This window comes from Macaca nemestrina, chromosome 12, assembly GCF_043159975.1.
Source record: "Macaca nemestrina isolate mMacNem1 chromosome 12, mMacNem.hap1, whole genome shotgun sequence".
Classification (NCBI taxonomy): Eukaryota; Metazoa; Chordata; class Mammalia; order Primates; family Cercopithecidae; genus Macaca; species Macaca nemestrina.
This window is the reverse complement of record NC_092136.1, coordinates 100,309,407-100,333,156: the sequence shown is the minus strand read 5'-3', so window position 1 is coordinate 100,333,156 and position 23,750 is coordinate 100,309,407. Positions and strand designations below refer to the sequence as shown.

Here is a 23,750-nt window from a genome sequence, read left to right as displayed (position 1 = left end):
TTGCCTGGATTATTGTGATAACTCTTAACTGCAATTCTCTGACCTTTCTTTCCTCTCCCTTTCATTCTTCACATAAGAGCAGCCAGAGTGATTAAAAAAAAAAAACCCATAAATTGGACATTATGACTTCCCTCCTTAAATTGTCTCAGTGGCTTTCTACTGCACTTCAAATACAATACAGACTTTTCTTTTTCATAATCCATATATCTATACATATCTTGTCTCTACCTAATCCTCCAACTATTTTAATTTTCCAGTGCTTCACTTTCTTTCTGTTCTCACAGGAACCAGGTTTGCTATACTTTTGACCCTCCATGTGTATTGTTATCAGAGTTTATCTCGTTACTTATTTGTTTGATTTTTTAAAAAATTGTCTTCCCCCATTAGGATGTAACATTCATAAGAGCAGAAGCTTATCTATCTTATTTATGTTCTGATTTGGGAAAAATAAGAGGGGCAGCTGAAAACACTGTCTTCTCTATTTTCAAAATGGTTCATAGTTAATGCTTTTGTAGTAGCTTGCTGTTTTAGACTTTGCAGGGAAAGTTAAAATTATGGCTAGAAAAGTGACTCATAGGACTGACATTATAAGTACATAAAATGTGAAACTGATAATTTTGGTTTTGGTGACAACTGCCCTTGTTTCAATATTTGTTTCATTGTCACCATGCTCTGAATTTGACCATTAGTAAATTTAGGTAGGATGGTGGTAGGGATAGAGTGAAAAAGAGGATAAAAGTAAGAAAAATTGTTAAGCTTTTTGGGTTCATTATATTTTAGTAATAATTAGGGAGATCTTTTACTCAGTGACATTTTTGATAGAGAAAAATAAGTGGGGAGAAGATGAGAGCAGTAAATTCCAGATGTGTTCGGTGAAGGACAGAGGCAGAGCTCTCTTTCAAGAGAAAAAGTACAGAAAAGAGAGAGTAAGAGAGATTCTGAAAGTTTCACCTACATCATATTTAGTGTTAAATATACATGCAGCTATTCAGTTATGAAACAGTGTAAATCAAAAACAGTCTTTGCAGAATATACTTAAAATAACAGTTAATGTCATATTTAGCCGAAGTTTTAATTATGTTCTATTTATAAAAAGCAAAGAATTTCCAAATTAATGAGATATTGATTTTTATTTTCTGGTAACAAGATGCCATATTTTGAAACTACAATTTATAATGCACTATGAAATGGAATAGTTACTATGCCCATGAATTCTGTCCCCATTTTTTTGTATAAAGTCATTGTCAGAATTTTTGTTGATTTATTTTAATTCAGAAATGTGGTCATTATGATGATTGTTCCAGAATTTGATTCATTCTTATTAACGTTCTGTTTTTAAATATATTCCATTTTTGCTTGCAATAAGTTATTTTGAATGAAGCCAATCTAGTGAAAACATTGTGTTCTGATGGTCTTGAGTGTCACTCTTGAGTAATCTTGATCTTAACCTCCAGCCAAGCCTTCATTATCAGCATTCCATAAAATCTCTCTCATCAAAGTTACTTACAGTCTCCACATTGCTGTATCCATCTGGCAATCTCAGGTCTCATCTTTCTGAATTTCCCAGCAGCATTTGACACTATGGAACATTCTCTACATTTTGAAATTCTTCTCTTGGCTTCTGCATTTCTTCAGTGTCTCCTTCTTAGTTTCTTCAGCCAGACCCTCTCCTCTCCTTTGCTGAGTTCCAAATTATGGGCCACCCCAGAGCTCAATTCTCAGGCACCTTCTTTATCAACTATTCAGTGATCTCAGCCAGTATATGCGTAAAAACTATTTATATTCTGATGATTTCCCATAGTTATAGCTCCATCCCCAATCTTCCTCTTAACTCAAGATCCAAAACAGAATCCTTGATTTTCACTCTAAAACCCACTCTTCTTTGTGAGTTCCTCATCTCTGTGAATGACAATGTCATTTACCTCTTTTCTTGGTAAATATCTCTGCAATTATCTTTGTCTCATCTTTTTCATAGCCTACATGTAGTTTGTGGTCAAATTCTGTCTCACTTCAATTCAAAATATATTTTAAAATGCCCACTTCTTATCAACTCCACTGCTACCACTCTAGTAGAAAGCAGCCTCATTGTCACTGAGGATGGAACAGCTGCCCCTCTGCTCTTCTCTCTGAGGTCCTCCCCAGGGTCTATTCTCTACCTTCTAGATTGAGAGAGGCTTTACATATGTCAGATCTTGACTTGTCCCTCCCAGTTAGAAATACTTTATGACTTCTTACACTTTGGATGAAATCTGAACTTCTCTGATTCCTAAGACCCCAGAAACCTGTTCCTTGTCCTGATAATCTCTTCATCATCATCCTGCTACCACTCTCCTTGTGCTCCCTACTCTCACCAAAATTACTCACTTCTTGTTCTTTGAAGAAGTCCAGCGTGCTAGTACTTCAGAGCTCTTGAGCTTGCTGTTCTCTCTGCTGTCTCTCATTACATCATGTCTCTACTCACACGTCACAACCACAGAAAGGTTGATTTCTCAAACCTCTGTAAAATATCAGACTCTCTCACTCTTTACCTTCTTGCCCTAGTTTTCTACATAGCCTGTATCATCAACTGAAAGTATATCACATATTTAAAAAAAAAAACAAACATACGATTATTTCTTAGTTTGTTGATTGTGTGCCTTCCCTACTACAATATAAGCTTTATAAGAGCAGGGACTTTGTTTTGCTCATTGTTTTGTTCCTGGCATTTAGCTCAATGTCTGGTACTTAATAGGTCTACATAAATATTTATTGAATTAAAGAATGAATGATTTATATTTAGGAAGGGAAGAATTGTGCACATGTGATCTCTGCAGGACCTCACAGAGAGATGTCAACATGGTGAATAATGATGGTTGTCTGAAGGTCATGCTAATAGGGCAGGTTAAAAAAAAAAAAAAGCTTGAGGGTGACTGGCTATATAAAAGGAACATCCCTCTGAGATATAGGAGCCTGGATTGTCACTCTTCCATGCACCAGAATATACTTTGTGGCTTTCTGAAAGTACACACCCCAGACGTCTGCCCCAGATGTTCCGATTCAGAGGTTTAGAGTGAATTCACACTAATGTAGTTCTTTTTGGTTGAAGTCCCCAAAAGCAGAACTTGAGATAGGGATTTTGGTGCATATTATTTACTATGAGGATGCTTACAGGTAAAACCTATTAAAAAGGGAGGAACTCAGAATAGGGAGCTAGAGGGAGCTGAGCAAGAATGTGGTTCCAGGAAATCTGGCTTTGGCCTGATGCATACAGCAAGGCTCTGTATCATAAACTACACCATAAAGTTGTTTCCTCCCTGAGGTAAGAGACCAGTATCAGTCAGTCATTGATCTTAGGCTGACTAAGTGTGATGAGGTCACTTTCCAAGTAATGTAGCTCTCCTCCGTGGAGGGCAATTCTCTAGAGTGGGAGCTGAGAACCATTAGCAGTCAACACTCACAGCAGCTGGAGGAGGCACACTGTCCCTCCTCCATAGAGAAGGGAAACTGGAAAAACCACCACAATGTTTTCTGCAGTTGGATAGAAAGGGGCTAATTGTTCTGCACAAACATTCATTCATTCATTCAACATATATTTATTGTGGTCAGTTATGGGCCAAATATATATACTATCATTTGCTGAGATTTAATGATAAACAAACATGGTTGCTGAAGGATAGGGAGAAACAGAAATATTCATCACATAAACATGCAGTCATAATGAGATACTTACTAAATTATTCCAAATAATTAATTGAAGCAAGATTGTAGAAATAAGTCCATGATATTGTATAAGTAGGTAATGGTTTCCCATAAATTGTTTTTGCTGTAACTCTTAGAAAGATGGTATAAATACTTTATCATAGAAATCATTATCTAATACCACCTGTGTGTTAATCAAATAATTATCAGGCATTATTTGAAAACTCAAATAGAATTAAAAATATGTTTCAGCCTGGAAACCATGTTAGTGTACAAGTCCTATACTTGATCATTGTTCAAAACACAAGATGATTTTCTCTTAATGGGAACTGAAGCAGAGAAAAAGTAAGAATAAATTCTTTTTAAATGCAACTAAAGTCTTGGGTCAGATGCTAATTCTTTTTGTCTTTTAGACATTATCCCCCTTATTCCTCTCCATGATTGGCCAAGCAAGGCAAGAACAAGAACAAGAGCTGTGTGAGAAGCAGAATCTTGTTATCATAGAATATTCATGTTCACAGACTACTCACAATCTGCTGGTCTCTCTGGAGGCTAAAATTTCATTGGTGTTATTCATTTGATATGAAATATTCACCACTATAAGACTGGAATAACTATGTTTAAAAATAGCAACATTTAAGGGACAAAAAGAAACTATCTGAATACATAGATACAATACAGATCATTAAATTCCAAGCAAAATTTGATAATTCAGCACTGGGGGTAAGAGATACCAAGAAAGTACAAAAGGAAAACTTGTATTTATACGTTAAATTATTAGAAAGAAAGACACAAAAACTTTTAAAATGACCAATAAATTAGATACCATTAAATATCTACCTATAGCTCCTGCTTTTGTCTACAACTCTATTTTCATCTTTTAAAAACATCTTTGCATAGTGCTATGGAAGCTATTGTCCTGAAAAATAAACCAGTTAATGAGCAACATAACAGATGTCAGTAAAATAGTATTTCTTAGTTTCTTTAACATAGAACAAAATTTCAAAGAAATTCTGTTGAAATTCTGAAGTGTCACCGAGATCTCTCTTTAGGAGAATGTGATGCCGGAAGAAATAATAAGGCTTATTTTCAATCATTCTGTTCATACCTCAAATCCCTGTGGTCTTCCTAGACTCTCCTTAATGTGTTTCCATGCAACAAGAATCTCTGACACAGACACACTTGTTGCCTTGACATCTGTGGGAGCAGCACTGGGTTCTGTATGAAGGAAAACAAAACACAGTTATAAAAAGTTTATGTCCATCAAAGCATTGCACGTGAGTCTGTCAGGTGTTAACTTCCTCTTACCTTATTTTTGAAATGAAGGGCTGTGGTAGTTATAAAAAACACAACAAAATATAAAGGTGATTCTTTTGGATTTCTATACTTGGGTCAAGTCTCATCAATACCTTACCAATGACAAATGACAAATCTAGCAAGACAAGCAAAGACATTCAGCCTTGGATCAGCTAAGACATTTCTGGGGAACTTAAATTTTCTGCCAATCTAGCATAATGCCTGTAAAAATGGACTGTGGCGTCAAGGTTTACTTTTTTTGTTGTTGCTGCTGCTGTTGCTTTTTGCCTTAAAACATTTTTTTTTAGCTATTTATTTACCTTTGGGTAAGTTGTTTTATCTCTTTCTAAGCCCTAGTTCCCTCATCTATAACATGACTATAATAAGAGTATTTATCTCATAGATTTAAAGGTTGGTTTTAATTAGAATAGTGCATATAAAATATTTAGTACTGTGCTTGGCGTTAAATATGTTCATTCACAAAATACCATATTATTTTATTTTTTATTCTGTGTAGGCATAAATAGTATCTAAATTTCATTAGACACTTTTTGTTGTTCCACCAGAAAACTACATTTTTATGATTATATAAGGAATATGCTATGAATCATGATATTTAAATGGCATGCATTGACTTTTAAGACAGGTGCAGGTGGAAAAGAAAGTCCCTGAAGGGCTCAGTGCTGTGGCTCAAAACCACCTTTCCATTTGTTTCTACATTCAGTGACCTTTCACACTAATTTTTTTGAAACACACAACGTCTGACTGGCATCCATCAAAAGGTGCACTTTATTCGAGCCTGCACTTGACGTGAGGAACAAAATATTTCTAGTGTTGACACGGTTGAATCATAAATACTGTGTCACAAACACACGTTAAATGAAATGGCAGAATAAAGGCCATACATTAGTTCAAACAGTTCTGTAAAAAGTCTATTAAAAAATTCTACTCCATAAAAATTGTAGAGATTTTGGTACTAACCCCTTATCACTGATTAGAGCTCAGCTTCATCTGTGAAATTTTTGTTTTGTTTGGTTTTCTTCAATTTAGGGAACCATATAGCAAAGATTGAGTTCTAAATAAAAATGTTAAAAGGCAACATTGAAGCTATAATCATTTTCTGAGGTGTTTCCTTTTCTAAAAGAAGCTAGTCATACATGTGTCTGGAATACTATTATATATTATTAATTGAAATATATCAGTCAAAAATATCTAGCCTGTTATTGCAAAAGGAGCCTGCAAAAACTTGGTTGGTCCATGTTTGCACCAAGCAATTATTTTCTTTTGGCCAAACCTTTGTTAAAAACACATGCTATAATTGTGTCATCTCAAAGTGCTTTGGTGAATTCACATTAATTTTTACACAGAAGCTGACATTAATTACTACCATGGTATAAATTATAATTGCTCATTCTGTCACCTTTTGAATTTTTTTTTATTATTTTCCTTTGCTCAGCGATTTCCCTCATCTCACTTTCCAACTCCCTATTATTTGTGCATCTATCCAATTTAAAACATGCATTCTGGAAAAATCTTCTATCTTATTCTAGAATTCTGATTACCAGACTTGCAACGGACATTTTTTCCCCATTGCTATTTAGTAGGAGTTAAAATTCTTGATTTTGCAAGTAAATGAAAGAATGTTGATGTTTTTGAGGTGTGTACAACTTGATCTCTGGGATTTAGGATACAGTTTATTTGAAAGGAAACCACACTTTGAATATCACTTGCTATTCAGTAGCAGTTTTACTTCTCTTCAGAATAAATGCATTGCAGAGATTTGTGTGTCAAATGCTTTCTTTCAACTTTTATATTGCTGAAGCAATTACATCTTTGTCAAAGAAGATTGCAGGGGGATAAATAACTTCAGAAGCACAAAACATGTGGTGGGGTAGCAACTTTTCCCTATCTCTTTATCTCCAAAGAAAGGAATTATTTCTCTATCAACTTTCAGTACTACTGTACAAGTTTAAGTAGTTCTCACACAGAAAGCTTAAAAAATATTAAAGTAAAAGTAAATAAAAATGTTCAGAAACCTGCTTCTCAAACAAGCACCTTAATTTTTATTTAAAAGCTCTAAGGATTTTAAATTGGGGTCATATCACACCTACATTTCACAGTTGCATTTTGGGGAGCTGCATGTTATAATTTCATATAATTGAATGACAGTGAATCAATCAACAAGAACTGAAGAGTCATTTTAAATCGTTTTTCACCCTCTTAATCTAATCAAGCGTGTCCAGGCTTGGCCCAGAACAGCTTTGAATGTGGCCCCCCAAAAATCTGTGAACTTCTAAAAACATAAGATTTTTTTGTAACTTTTTTTTTCTTTTTTTTTAGCTTATCATCTATCATCGTTAGTGTATTTTATGTGTGGTCCAAGACAATTCGTCTTCTTTCAATGTGGCCCAAGGAAGCCAAAAGATTGAACATCCCTGAGTGGTATCGGAAGTTGATCTATGTTGACCTGAATTAGGAATTTCAGCATGTAAAAAGAGTGACCTCAGTCAGCTTTTCCCAGAAATTTTAGTATGTAATATGTATACCCAAGTGAACATTTTCAACTAGGTCAAAAATTGGTCTGCAGAGAGAAGTAACTAACTGGATCACAGAACATCTAGTTTGCATTAAAACTGGCCATTCGCTTTGAGCATCCCACTGTAACCGATTGATGGAAAGTTACAACTAGAAAGGACTCTAGAAGTCATTTGGCTCCAAAGTCACAAATGCAGGGGCAGTGAGTCTTTAGTCATGTTTTGTTTGTCTACATCATGTGTTAAATTAAGTCAACATTTGAAAATAAGAATTTTGTTGGTGGGACTGTAAACTAGTTCAACCATTGTGGAAGACAGTGTGGCGATTCCTCAAGGATCTAGAACTAGAAATACCATTTGATCCAGCCATCCCATTACTGGGTATATACCCAAAGGATTATAAATCATGCTGCTATAAAGAAACATGCACACGTATGTTTATTGCAGCACTATTCACAATAGCAAAGACTTGGAACCAACCCAAATGTCCATGAATGATAGACTGGATTAAGAAAATGTGGCACATATATACCATGGAACACTATGCAGCCATAAAAAAGGATGAGTTAATGTCCTTTGTAGGGACATTGATGCAGCTGGAAACCATCATTCTCAGTAAACTATCGCGAGAATAGGAAACCAAACACCACATGTTCTCATTCATAGGTGGCAACTGAACAATGAGATCACTTGGACACAGGAAGGGGAACATCACACACTGGGACCTATCGTGGGGGGGGGGGAAGGGGGGAGGGATAGCATTAGGAGATATACCTAATGTAAATGACGAGTTAATGGGTGCAGCACACAAACATGGCACATGTATACATATGTAACAAACCTGCACGTTGTACACATGTGCCCTAGAACTTAAAGTATAATTAAAAAAAAAAAGATGAATTTCTGGCTTCTCTTGCAGGGGGCGGGGGAAAGAAGACAGTATGAAGCCTAAATTCTTGAGTGTTGGCCGATGAGGTTTAGTGGTGGACTCCCTCAGTCTGGGTGTGTGCTTCTACATATGCCAGAGTTCCTACTACTCCCTATTATCTCACACAAGGAGTACTTTATTATTTTTATTTCTTACCTCACTCCTATGTGCTTTGGGGTAATGGACCTGTTTTAAATCCATGCTGTCATTTTGCAGATTAGAAAAGTAAAACGTACAGATGTTGATTTATCCATACTCTGCTTTTAGCTGTGAAAAAGCTCCAACTAGAACTTGGGACTCAAATGCTCTTTCCTCTGTTTTTAAATTGGCATAAAGAAAGAGGCTGGCTCATTCTTCACCTCCTAGAGTCCATTTTGAGTCACAGAATAAGTTTTACAGAAAACACAGATAGTTCCTTCTTTTATTGCTCAATTGCCTCCAAATAACTGACAGAGGAATGGATAGAATAAGATTAGAAGTAAACAAAAAGACAAAAGAGATGAAGGGATCACTCAAAATACTAATAATTGCTATTTATTGAGGTTCTCCTGTGTTTCAAACCCTGTTATTAATTCTTTACATGTCTTAATTAATCTTCCCAACAACCATGTTACTACTACTAGCATTTTTTCAGATGAAGAAATCAAGGGGCAGAGAGGTTAGGCTACTTACTCAAGATCCCACAGCTGCTTAAATGTGGAGGGAGGATTTGAACACAGGCAGTCAGGCTCTGAGCACCACACTGTTCTGCTTCTGTGCCTATGTCTCTGTTATACTCACCTGATGCTTTTTCCTTTTCTATTTCTCTCTTTCCCTTTTTGCCCCTCCACATCTGACTTCTCTCAAGAATGTTTGTGTTGGGCTCCCTACTTGGGCTCTCTACTTCTAGGTATTGTGAGAAACCATCTATATCCCCATTATCACCCGCTTAATCCTGCCACAGGCTCACTATCAACTCCTTTGGTTCCTGTTTAATTTTGAACCTCAGCTGCACAGCTCCTCCTCAGTCATGTCATATTCAGGCATCTCTGAAACTCTCCTGATCTCTAAATCACAGGATGTATTCTGCCACTCTCACTCCCATCTCTTACACTGGGGTAATTTAATAAAAGTTCAGAAACTTATTTCTGAGACTGTACTAGCATTCTATCTAGTGGAATCAAAGACTTAGAAGGAAACCTCTTTCTTTTTTTTTTTTTCCTGTTACTTGTGATGATATTAATTAGGCAATGGCTAACTCCTTCACTGTAATCTTGGGATATGTAGTGGACAGGATGATTGATAGGTTTGTTTCTTTTAGATTAAAAATGTTGAACAACATTACCATGTTCATGAATTTAGATGATACATTTGTATGAAGTGACCTAGCAGCTGGAGATCTTCATGTCATATTGGGGTATGTGCTTGTAATTTTGACTATACACCTGACTTCCCAAGAGATCCCTTCCCAAGAGACCCCTAGAGCAACAGCATTAATCAAAAGAGAGTTTAATAAACTCCTGGAGAGAAAAGGTATGGTTTCATTATTTAAAAATTCGGTGAAGACAACTGCAGTTGAACTTTTATAGGCACTAATCCAAATAGATCATCTGGAAAAGACAGGAAATTATTTCTTGTATTTTACAACTAATATGTCAATTGATTAATTTTCAAGTTCACATAAATCCCACTGAGCTCAGTTTCAGCTAAGGATGGATCTGGAGAATAACACCTTAGGAATGTTAGGTTTTAATTTGGGCTGTGGTAGCTCCACTTGCAATGAGATAATTGTATATCATTTTCTGCAAATGAGGACAGGCTTTTTAGGTTTAATAAATATATGAGCAGGACATTTTTTACAGATAAGGCAAAAGCCAAGAAAACTAGAAAAGATAAAGGATCAAGCACATCACAAGTGAATAAATCTTTCAACCTATAATTAACTATATCAAATTTTCTTCTGTTTTTCCATTAGGTTTAATTGAATGCTCCAGTTCTTTTCGTTTCTGAAGTTACGGTGAGAAGAACTAAGTGGAAAATGGGTATGTTTGAGTATTCATTATTTCTTGAAATGTGGAAGACAAAGCCAATTTAATGTTTTTATCTTGGAAAAGAATTATTTTTTAATCAGTTTTACCATGCATTTTGAGAACTTATTTTGGAATTTCACTGTTCTTTTTATAACAAACGGAATTGTTTCCAAAATAAGGGTGTTGTATAGAATTATATCATACCCTAGAGGTCTGAAGTCAGGCTTAGGAAGGCCCATAAACCTTGCTTGGTTTAAATGGCAAAGATATTTGACACATGTACAGGGTACATGGATATCTTGGCAGGCAAATATCTCTCTTCTCCAGGGCTTATGTCAGATGCCGTTTGGCACTGACAGAGTCATTAAGGGTCGCTTCTCTTGTGGCAACATTGAAAGGTTAGCAGAAAAAACATTTGAAACTTTTTCTGAGAGTACTCTAAGGCAATACTAAACCTCAGAGTTGTGAGACTTAAGGTCATATCCCAAGTGATTTATTGATCAAGCATCAACATTTGTAAATGATGATTTCTTTGAAAAACATGTCAATTCAAGGTTTTCTCCGAAATAATGTAATTGTATTTGCATTCTGAGATACTTTATTGAGAGGAAAAGAAAGGGATAGAGAGAATGGAGAATGCACATAAACATGTATAAAAGCATGTTCTGGGTATGAATGTCATCTGTTATCCATGTTCCACTGGGAAACAGGTTGAGAAGTAGTAGTGTAAGGTGTGCCTTGTACGTTTTTCTGTTCTATGCTTCCCTCCCAATAACATAAATTCTGGTAGCTGCATTTGACATTTTTCTTCCCAGCTTGGTGTCAGCTGTGAAAAGGTGGCTTTTTCACAGTGCTTAAGGCATGTAGCTGTAATCTTGAAAGGAAGAGGAAGAACTAAGCCTGTAAACGGAAATAGAAAGGCGGTCTCACTCCTCTTGATCTTTACTGTATCTAAGAATGTGGAGGGATTTTGAGGTGATAAACAAGTGGATTGGGTTAACGGAAGAATAAGGAAGCAGGATTTGTCTTATGGAGAAATACAATCTAGCTCAGATTAGTTGGGCTTTGGGCAAGAGTGTAATGATAAAAGATACACTGTGAAGCTGTCTGAACATCCATAGACATAGAGGGGAGAAACCTGCACTGGCAAGAGTCTAAGAGTGTAATACGTTATTTTACAAGGGCATTACAGGCCTTTCCTCTTTTTAAAAATGGTTTAATCTTGGAAATGCTCACTCCTTTTTAAGTAAAGCAAATTGTGAAGTGACTAAAAAAGGATGTTGGTTTTCCCTTTTTATTGTATAGCAAAAGTGGATCTATTATTACTATCTGTACTAAGACAATTGTTAAAAAGAATGTTTTATTTTATTTTAATCCACTTATTAATTTTTTGAGACAGGGTCTCACTCTTTCACTCAAGTTGCAATATAGTGGTGCCATAAAAGCCATAGCTCATTGCAGCCTCAAATTCCTGGGCTCAAGTGATCCTCCTGCCTCAGCCTCCCAATGTGTTGGGATTATAGTAGGCGTAAGCCACTGCTCCCGGCTAAAATGATGTTTTAGAATATAGAATAAATTGACAGAGTTTTAATTTTAGATTTGTACAAGATTCCAGAGATGTTCTATTTTGAGACCTTCATTTTTAAAGTGGAGGAAGCTAAGCCTCAGAAAGTTGAATAAACTGCCCAAGATGGTCTAGTTAGTGTGATCAGATTTGAAATCAGGTTCCGCTAACTCCAGGTAAATGCTTGTCTTTTCCCTTGTCCTGCCTTTCTTGGTTGACACACTCTAATGATGCTAACACTTTACTCATATAAAGTTCCAAATTTGTAAACTTAATTAGTGAGTAAATGCCAAATACATGCTTGAATTTCATTGTCAGAACAAAGGACTCTGTCCAGATTTAATTTGCCTAATATATTTTGTATTTCAGTTGACTAAAATAAATGAAGTGTTACATTACTATGAAATATGTTACAGGAATAACCTCAGTGTCTTTAAAAGAAAATATGCACGTTTTCTATCTAGCTTGAAAGAGAAATCTCCAAAGGCAAGCCATTTCAAGTTTAAGAAAACACAAAGTAAAAAAACTCAAGGTGGTTGCTATAAATTAATTTCAAAGCAAAGGTTGACAAAGAAATTACAAAGCTGAATTTCTTACAGGCAGCACTGTTGTTACTATAAAAAGCATGCTCACAAACTTCTCCAATTAATCTCTCATGTGACCTTTGATGCTATATAATTGATAATTAGGTTCCAACATTTTAAAAGGAAAAAGAATATGCACTCCTGAATAACACATGTACTTCAAAATAGATCTTTTGAGCAATAAATAATAGAAAATATCATTATTGTATACATTCCTGATGAGGCAGTATAGTGTAATAGTTAAAAAATGTGCTTTCCAGTCATATAGACATGGTTAAAATCCTAGCTCTGCTACTTACTATCATTTCTTGTAACTGTCACTTACTGGTGTGAATTTGAGTATGTTACTTAACCTCTCTGAGACTCAGTTTCCATAAATGTAGATTAAGTCTTGAGATTCCAATTTCATATTTGATTTTAACCTTTACGTTAGATAACATAAGTAACATGGCCTACGGGCTTTATCTGAAAACACCTCAGAAATCTGAGATGCTAAGTGCAATGAGTATCTCATCAGAATACCTATAGTTCCTTGCCATTACTTGATTCTTCACTTCCCTGGCTATTGTTATGCTAAGATAAACTTTCTGATTCTGCTTTAAAATTTGGCTCTATATTACAAAAATATGAGGCAGCTTACTATTGAAAAGCTACATCTTCCATAAATCAACCATTATCTTTTTTTAATATTCACATTACTATATTTATATCCCCCGTGAAGCTATGAGCTTCATGGGAGATAAAATTATTAATTATGAATAATACTCTTGAGCTGTTCAAGTCCTGGGCACAGAGGAAGTATAAAGGTTAGTTTATATTTACCACACTGATTGGGAGGGTAAAATGAATGCTGCCTTTGATGGAATATTTTCTCAGTCATTTGTAAATTTAGGAAACATAAGTCTGTTTTTTCCTTTTCTCATTTTTTTCCCCATTCGTAAGGTCAGTTGAAATCCTACATTTGAATAGAAGAAGGACTAAGAAGAAAAGCTGCTAACTTTAAGAGGCTAAATCTATTATTATACTTTTCTCACCCAGAAAATTGAATTTTTTTGTTAAAATTTAAAATAACTCAGGATCTTTGATGTAGGAAGCTGGGTTTCCACTGTAGCTCTACCATGTATTAAGCATAACCATTTTTCAGTTTACGCATCTGTAAAATAGGTACATTGTCTACTTGGTACTGCTTACCTATGAGTTCTATCTTGTGATTTAAAGATGGTCATGCCTGTAAAGGCAGCATGTTATACAAAAATCAAGGAGTTAGTGGTTAGACAAACCTGGATTTAATTCTCAGCTACAAGCAGTGTAACCTTTAGCACGTTCTGTAACTTTTCTGAAAGTCAATTTCTCTTTCTACATAATGGAGACAATAATGTCTATTTCATAAGATTGTCATAGGATTTCATGGTGTGTTTGAAAAGCTTCCAAGAAAAAGGCCTGTCTGAAACTTCTTTATTAGTACAGTGCTTTATGCATAGGGTTAGAAATATTTATTTGTCACATAAATGAAGCATTTATTTAAATCTACTTTACATATATATTGAAAAAATATAAAAGTATCTAAATTTCAAATCAAAGATGATTGGCTTAATGTCCACCCAGAGAAAGGGATATACTGCAGGGATTACCAATATTGTTGTTTACGTGGATATATGTTTGCCATATATTGTTAGGGTGTGAAAAACATAAACATACGTGGAATAATCAACTTTTAATTTAAAAAATTAAAAAAGGTTGGAAAATATATATTTGAAAAGTTTAGTGAGATTATGAATTTCTTTTGCCTTATTTGTATTTTCTCATATGTACAACAATATCTGATTATTTGTATAACAAAATAAAATATTAAATAAAAATAATAGGAATAAAAATCTGACCTCCTTCAGCTGAACAGATGACCACAATTTGACTAAAAGGCCCATCTCCTTTATTGTTATAAACGCCAACTTTCACTTCAAAGGGAGTAAGAGGAGGGACACTTTCATCTCGATAAATGAATTTGGAAGCTTCAGAGGATGTCACCATTTTTTCCTTCCAGCCACGTGTTCCATTGGGTCTGAAAGCCACAATATAGCCAAAGCCTTCCCCATTCTGAAACTCTTCAGATACTGGCTAAAGAAGAAAAATGTAATTAATTATCATCAAAATGATTGATTAAAAATCCACTTTCTTCCAATTCTTAATTTTAAAACACGTATAGATAACTAGAGAAAGGGAGAATCTCAAATCTTTATACTACATTGGAAGCCAAAATAGTACAATCACTTTGGCACTTCTTTGAAAGTTAAAAAGCTTTAAAGGTAAAAGAAGAAAAATTGTATCAGTTGAAATGTACAAAAATCTCAAGAGAATTGAAAACTTTTGAAGTGAAACAAATTTGCTCCAATTAGTCATGTATATGAAATGAAGATATTTGGATTAACATGTTGGGGAAAACTGTCCTATGGTCTGGTGGCTGGGAATATCTTGTCATTGGTAATGCTCTGCAGAGCCCTTTAGACCACAAAAGTAAGATATAGTAATGTTAAAACCTTTTTTTCTAGTGTGCTTTGCAGTTGCTTTTATGGTTGCTGACATGAAAAAATTGGACTATGGTATTCAAGAAGCTTCTTGTGCTATATAGTGTAGATTTAAATTGTTACATGGGCTTCAACTGCACACCATAGAAAAGAATAATTGTGATTGACCAGTCAATGTGGAAAAGTTACCAGCCACTGTCCAGCACAGTGCTTCACACACAGTAGATACGCAATAAATATTTGCTAAGTAGATTTTTTCCCTTGAATTTTGTTATGAAGAAAAGCCATGTATTAAGTGGTGGAAGAGAGACAAAGCCCATTATATGAAAGCTTACATGGAAAGGCAGTTCCATGTAGAGAAATTTCGTCTCAGCGAAGGTCAGCTATTGGAAAGTTAATACCTTTATAGACATCAAAAACAATGTATGAAGTTTTATTGAAGAAAAGGGGGAAAGGACAAAAAAAAAATAGGACAGGTGACGTGCTCATGGAATAATTCTTACTGGGAAAAGATATCTCTGTACACCTTCTTATTGTTCTTAGAGATTGTAAAGGAGTTGCTCTATTTGCTGTAACAGACATTTCCATTTCTGTATATTCTACGACAGATTCCTATGAGCTACATAGTTATATTTAATAATAAGGTTATTTAACATTAAAAAAGGAAGGTGGCTTCATGGAGAATAAATGTACTCTTCACACCCCCTCCCCCTTCATCTCCACTGTTTTTCTTTGACAAATGATACTTTGGAAGCCATATGATGAGACAGACAACGTAACACAAATTTTGTAATCAAAGTCACAATTCTGTTTACTAGGGAAAGTATGTAACAATGCCTCAGTTTCATGATTTGTAAAATGAAGAAAATCATCCCAACTAATAAGACTGTTGTATGGGTTAAATGAGATAGCCTGGGTAATGTGGCATTTATTCAGCAGTGGTTAATTCCTTCCTTCCACCAATTTTAGCCTCTAAATGAATCAAGTGGACTGCTTAATCATAAAATAATTAAATCTCACACTAAGCCAAACAAACACCTGAAGTACTTTGTGAGAGATGTGTTTTCTTACCTCCCAGGCAATGACTAACTCATGCCTTCTTCCACTTCTTCCACTTACATTGGTGGGTGCTGTCTTCGGAACTGTGGATAAAAATGGGTGGAGAGTGAGGAGAATAAGAACTCCCAACCTAAGTTGGATAAAATCCCGAAATAAGTCAAAAGTTTGTTTGAAGTCAGATGGTCATATTAAAGATTAAAACAAAATATTGGTGACAGAAACACCCTGCTTTCAAATCTATGTGGCAGATTTTGATATACTTTTTTTTTCCATGACCACTTATTGTACCACACCTCTTGAAAATGCTCTGTGGTAGCGATTTCTAAATTAATAATTAACACTATAGCCAAGAACATCTAATAATGATTAGGTAAATTTTGTCCATACAATTGCTCACTTTTCTCCTCTTTGCTGATGATATGACTCTTTTTTGTTATCCCGGGGCTTGCAGAGCCACTGAAAAATCCACAGGTCAAGATTAGCATTACTGCCTTACCAGAACCCCCAGGAAGCTCCAGTATTTTTTTTTTTTAAACCTTAGCAACAATTCCGTGTAGTGAGAACCTACTTAAATGAATAAACATTTAAAAAAATCTGTCAAGAATGAATCTCTCTGCAAACTGCAAAAGTTATGGGCAACCAGTGAAACTTTTTCAAATGAATAACTATTAAAAGAATAAATGTGTCAAAGGAATAAATTTCCCCTTCAATGCACCAAACCACAAAATCTGCAGTTGAAAGGGAACATTTTCAAATGACGAACTTTTAAATGAAGAAAACTATTAAAAGAAATCATTTTCCAGGCTATGAGCCTGCATTAGCAATTTTACACTTCAGCATTGCCTTTCTATTCCAGCATATCGTTTTTAAACGATATTGATATACTCATAAACAATAAATTCACTACTATCTATTACTTACTTGGAATGAAAGGCTATTAATTACTGGTAGATATTCGCACAGCCTTTTATACACCAGAAAAACTGAAGTGGAATTTATATACTCCTGGGAAGGAAAAAAAAAAAAAACCAAATTCTCCTTGGGCCAGAAAAGAGGGTGAGCAAACCTTTGAATATATAATTGGCTCAACTGAAATAAATAACCTTTATTTGTCAGGGTCTACATTTCAGTATCCTTTGGCACTTTTCTCCATGAACACAATTCTCTTGCTCAGGCTCATGCAGCTGCTGCCAATATAGGATTATGCAGCAGCAGTTACCAATCTTTATTCTTTCACTGTTACATACATACTGAGGATTATTCATATGAGGAGTTCATCTCATGGATTCCCTCAGAATTGCATGGAATTGGATACCCTTTTTTCTCTCTTCCAAGAAATCACATGGAATTCAACTGAGAAAAATGATGCAATTAGAGCAATATCTGTAAATACGACCTAATTTATATGAACAGCAAACAAATCACTTATTGAGTTATGTATTAGTAGTCATAGTTGTGGCCACATGTAACAAACTGTAACATGTCAGTATGCCTTATCACCATGTCTGAAAAACCACTGTTATGTAGGATTAGTCTAAATTTATTTTCTGGTCAATGTTATAGGTAAGACACACAAGAATGGAGCTGGGTTAACTGTATATGTAAAAGGACAGGGATCCAAATTTTCAAATATTCCCTTTTTGGCTAATCTCAGACTTCTGAATATTGTGACCATCAAAGCACAGTAAAACAAATAGTGGATACAAGATATTAATGATTTATTGATATCATGCCATTACTGCTTCTCTTAGTAGTATTGTTTTTTAAAAAACGTATACACACACATAAACACACACATACACTCTTCACATTTATCTCTGAAAACTCACATTTAAATAACATCATGGGTAATGTATACCAGACCCAGTACTTCGTCCATTAAATTGAACTAAATTTGTACTCTAAATTTAGGGCTTTGAATCCTCTTCTTTGAGGACATCATTCCTAAGATTATAGGTTTCTGTGGAAAGAGTAGGCATTGAAGATTCTTTTCTACTTTGTTCAACCCTAAAACATCATCTAAAAACAAAAAAATGATGCTCAGAAACTCTAGATTACAGTTTTACAGTAGGCTCTAGGCGCTCTAGTGAACATCTAGAAGCCTATTTAAAAGATATGAATAGAATAAAACAAAGTAACTATTTGAAATCAAAACTGTTGAAGCTTTTGTCGGATTGTTTCACGTCCATTGATACTTTTTCATTTTTAAAAAACAATTTACCAATTTAGATTTTTCAAAGTTTTAACTTTGTGAGTAAAAAATAAAAAGTGAACATTTTGGGGAAAATTTTCATTTTGAGAAACTAAGAAAGCAAAAGAAGGCTTTCTATGATTTCATTCACTTCAATTTAATTAATTTTTTGAAAGTACTCTGTGATTTCAATTTTCAACTAATGATCTAAGTTTTAAAAACATTTTTATTACTTGAAAATCAGATCCTTGAGGTTTCCTTACTGCCTCTAATTTATTTTCAAGACAAGATAGCCCATCTTCAACTTAATGTAAAGAAATAAGATCATCCTTGTCTTACCCTACCTCCAATTTTAATGAACAATAACTGACAAAAGAGGCATTATGGCTCACCGTGTTTCAATAGCATATGTGTATAAGTAACAGCTACTCAAATTTTAAAAAAAGTTTACTAGATATAATTGGATTCACTAATGGAAAACTTTAGGCTGTAATAGCTTCATCTCAGGCAGTGTTTTGTTGTCGTGGGCACAAGATTTGAATTGGGTGCTCTAATTCCAATTGGCTTAAATTTCCTAATTACATGCAGTTAATCAGTGAAACCCATGTACACTCATTTTCTATTCAAGTTGGTGGCACACAGTTATTATCTCTGCACTGATGGAGTCCGCTGGTTTTAATTATATCCCTTTATAAAACAACATATTCGTGATCTGAAGGGATTTCACTTAATCTTTCGGAGCCCTTATGGTGTAAAAGTTCTATCATTCTTGCTAGAAGCACAAAATTAATATAATCAAATATCTAATAAATGCTTTCACTGAGTCCAGAGAAATACTTGTTTACCTTAAGACCAAATATATTTTAAATATAATTAATAAAATTTGAATACAGGATTAAGCAGCTAGACTCTTTTTCCTCAGTCAACTACTGATAAATGTCATGAGCATATTAGCTTAGAGAATCAAGTTTATACATATGGTTAGCAGGTTTAAGTCTGATTCTTCTGAATTTCTTTCTGAGCAAAGCTGCTCCATAAGCAGATAATGTAATTGATACTTTGTCCACAAGCTACAGATGCCTAGCTGTTTTAAGTCTTATCTGGCATGTTGAAATACAAACTCATGTCTCTTTTCCTCTTAAACATTGAAAACATTCTTGGAAACACAGAATGAATAAAATATAGTGTACTACCTTAGTTGAACCACGCCAGAATATCAAAGAACTTCTCAGTAGGTTGAACAAACTGAGTCACACTAATAACACACTTTAATTAGCACTTAACTATAATAAAACATAATGAAATCATTTACCAATCGTTTTTTCCCTGAAAAATTTCCACTTTACAGTAAGCGCTTACCCCATTCATTGAAAAATATAGCTTTATTCGAGACCTGGGACAGGCCATGTTTTTGGAGCTTAATGGTTTTCTGGCAATGGGTTTGGAAAGAAAGGTGCCAAAGAATGAAAAGAGGGAAGAGAGGGAGTTTATATAGCAAAGGTAGAAGTCAAGAGGAACATTTAAAAAATATTTTTTTTTTCTACTCAAATTGCAGTATGTAGCACAGGAATATTTCCATTATTGATTCTAACTCAGGCTTAGTTTACAGAAAGAGTTAAATTGAAGGAGTTCCCCTTGCCCACCACCCCACCCCCACCCCCTGAAAAAACCAGTGGTACTTCCTAAACAGTTTAAATAATGCTTTTATTCTTATTAGGGTAGATAAAGTGGTATGTACAAATGGTGAAGGTTTTCTTGTGGGAGTGAGAAGTGCGAGTGAGAAAGATCTAGGCTTGAATCCTAGTTCTACCACTCTAATTGCTTGACTAAAAATATTTTTTAACCTGTATTTCCATTGTCTCATGGAGACACTAATTATACCTGCTTCTTAAGGTTATTTTCATGATTATTCATCATGGTACCCAGAACTATAATCAATAAATATTATTTAATATTATTATATGTTTAGATTCAAAAAAGAGAAAGTGGTGAAGTCTTCTATGAGAATTGCTGAAAGTTCAGCATGAGTCTATGCACACATAATCTTGAAACAGAATATCTTTCTTGGATATTCCAATAATATTGTTTTGGTAGTACCAAAGGAATTATGCTTTCAGTTTTGCCATAGCTTGTTTCAATCTGCAAATCTAGGCAAAATAGCTATTTGAATTTGTGAAAGAGATTCCTAGGATATTTCAGGAAATGTAAGAATTTTCTGATTTATAAACCTCCTTATAAATAGCAATAGTCAAGAAGATAGGAGGTGAGTGTATAAAATGAATGGTATTTATCTCAACTCATATTCTCTTTGTTTATATGGATTCACAAGGAACTAAAAGCAAAGAATAGGTAAACTAATCTTTGTATCAGATTTGTTGCTAAAAAGGGGAGAAAGAAAAGGCAAGCAGAAATATATACAAAGCTAATTCACATACCCCCAGATAAAACTAATCCAGCCCATCTTATAATAATATTCCTTTGTGTCTCTTCCATAACTTTTGAACTCAAGGGAATTTTGTTAAGTCACCATCATGGACAAGAACTGTGAAAATACAAATGTCAACAGAGCAGGATCCTTTGTAGGAGTCAGAAGGTAGTATACAACTTAAGAAATTGTAAGAGGAAGTTAAACGACTGTTTTCTGAACTTGGAATGAGTCACATGTAGTCTCAGATGCTAAAGTGAGAATGGCTGAAGAAAACGGGTCTTGCTACGAATTAGGGAAACCAATTTTATGACTCTTTCTCATTGCTTGCCTCCAACTCATATACATACATGCGCAAGTAATGCTGTCTTAAAACGAGGTTGTCAGTTTAGAAGGTGGATTTGCTATAGCATCTCCCTCCAACCCCAGCTGTCAATAGAGAAGTGGGGATATTATTTCTTCATCAAGGTAAATAAGGAGAGGAGCAAGACAACCACTATAGAGAAGTTCAGATGCTTACTGATCATGCCTTGTATGGATGCTACTGAGCTTCAGAGTTTTCTAGAATACCTCAATTTCATACTGATCGACTTGAGGAAACTCAGGAGAAGAGGCCAAAATAGTTCCTGAGAATATCGTTTAATTCTAGATTTTGGCAGGCTGGGAATGTGAAATGGTTACTGTGAACCAAGTGGTCATGAGGCTAGGTTTGAATAGGGTTGTTAGGACCACACCCAATAAGGCTGACTGCTAGCGGGCAAGATGTCTTCAAAGAACCCAATGCACCCCACAGGAGAAAGCAGCAGCATGTGGATAAAGGCCATCATGTAGAACATTTAACACCCATGTGAGAACCACAAATTGCACCATCTAAGTGGAAGTTTTTCTCCTTCTTATCTGACCTGGAAAGTGCCAGAGCACAGCTGGAAGGTAGGAAATAAAGTGAAAGGAAGAAAGAAAGGACAGATCATAGCTATTGGGTCAGGTCTGTGCTGGGAAGGAATGGGAGAACATGGAATTGGATGTGAGATTTAATTTTTCTAATAAAATTAAACTGGAATTTTTAAATACTCGAAAATGCGACTGCTCTAGTACATAAAAGTGCTTAGGATTTATTTGAAGCTGAGGTTTGGGATCACTTTAAGCATAGTGGAGAGCAATGGTGGGAGAAGAAGAAAACCTTTTTTTTTTTTTTTTAACCTCTATGGCTATTTACTGGCATTTGCATTTTCAAATGTAGAAAAAATATTTTTCCTTTTGTGGCCAGAAATATATGTGTAATTTTCCATTTGAGTCAGAAGAGAATGAAGGGATAGAATACAGTGTAAGAAAAAAAAATAACTAGAAAGCAAAACAATTTGAATGTGTGAAAAAATGTGTAACCATAGCCTTTCATTCAACACTTCTTTTTCTCTACTCCTTTTGCCTTGTCTATGCTACAAGAACCAAAGAAAATGGCTAAATGTTGAGAAATATAAAACCTCCTTACAGACAGTACTAATTAGATAAGAAGAATGAAAAAGCATAATAGGAAGGCCAGCTAGAGGTTTGCAAGGATGATTTAGAAGACATGCATGCTCTGTAGTGTGTTCCATATGCTAAAACGTTCTCTTGACTCTCCTGTTGTTCTAGTGGGCTGGATGATAGGGCATGAGAGAACGCTGGCTGTCTGCAGCAGAGACTTCTCACAGTGAGGGTATCTTGGGAAGTTGACTGCAGAGCTGCAAGCCAAGAGACTGTAGGGTTCTGACTATATCAACAAACATGCATTTAACTCTGAAAATATTTTCTCAATATGAAAAAATATACTTTTTCATGATTACTAGTTTGTAAATTTCCATCTAATAAATTGATAACTCATTTAAATTAACAATGGAGGTGATATAATAAAATAGCTTCCAATAATATTGAGCATTTATGTGCCAGGCACTGTGCAAAGCTCTTTATATGCATTTAAAAATCTTATTTAATACAATGGTCAAAAGGAGTAGGTTGTGGTATCCCCATTTTATGAGTGAGAAATTTAAGCCTTAAATGACATACTTCTTGCCTATGTCCACCCTGCTTTTAAGTGGCACAGTAGAACATTAATCTAGATAAAAACTCCAACCTTTCATGATAGGTGCATTTTTTTTCTTTAAAAAATACATACACACATAAGCCTATATGTATATTCATTCATGTGTGTATATATAATTCATTAAAATTTGAAATAAACTGCAAATATTGAGATGTATACCAATAATTTTGAAGATAATAGAAATTTTATACTATAGAGAAGATCAGACCTTTCTGAATGACAAGGTACATAGTTAACTGTATCTTTTCTCCCTTTCATTTATCTTTTTTTAAATTTTTTTATTTTTTGAGACAGAGTCTGGCTCTGTGGCCCAGGCTGGAGCACAGAGGCATGATCTCGGCTCACTGCAAGCTCTGCTTCCCGGGTTTACGCCATTCTCCTGCCTCAGCCTCCCGAGTAGCTGGGACTACAGGCGCCCACCACCACGCCTGGCTAATTTTTTGTATTTTTTAGTAGAGACAGGGTTTCACCGTGTTAGCCAAGATGGTCTCAATCTCCTAACCTCGTGATCTGCCCGCCTCACCCTCGCAAAGTGCTGGGATTACAGGCGTGAGCCACTGCGCCCGGCCTTCATTTATCTTTCAGCAGTGTTAAGAACATGTAACATATAGAATATTAAAATTCAATCATATGACAAAATTGACAATGCTGTATTTACTTTATATATTTTTCCATTTCACCCACCGTGTATATTTCAGATTCATTTCCCCACATGTGATTTTTTTCTCCTGAGTGTCATCTTTTTAAATAAAACTATTTCCATTATATTATCCCAAATTTATATATTGGTTTGATGATGTTAACACATTTCAAAAATCAAACAAGGGCTGTCTATCTTTATTTATCAATCTATCTAATTTCTAACTAAAACTTGTAAGAA

General features: G+C 34.9%; 1 protein-coding gene across 5 annotated transcripts in view; it reads right to left on the bottom strand.

The window, feature by feature from the left end:
- Nucleotides 1-23,750, bottom strand: part of LOC105484296 (contactin 5) — a 1,362,583-nt gene that overhangs the window by 45,995 nt on the left and 1,292,838 nt on the right. For 4 of the 5 annotated variants that reach the window (XM_071075496.1, XM_011745800.3, XM_011745801.3 and 1 more), the window contains 3 exons: nucleotides 16,187-16,257; nucleotides 14,474-14,708; nucleotides 4,787-4,896 (listed from right to left, as the gene is read on the bottom strand). In XM_071075496.1, coding sequence (XP_070931597.1) covers nucleotides 4,787-4,896; nucleotides 14,474-14,708; nucleotides 16,187-16,257 — 416 coding nt within the window. Of the gene's footprint in view, nucleotides 1-4,780; nucleotides 4,897-14,473; nucleotides 14,709-16,186; nucleotides 16,258-23,750 lie in introns of those variants that run through there. The other variant, XM_071075498.1, reaches the window with a different exon arrangement.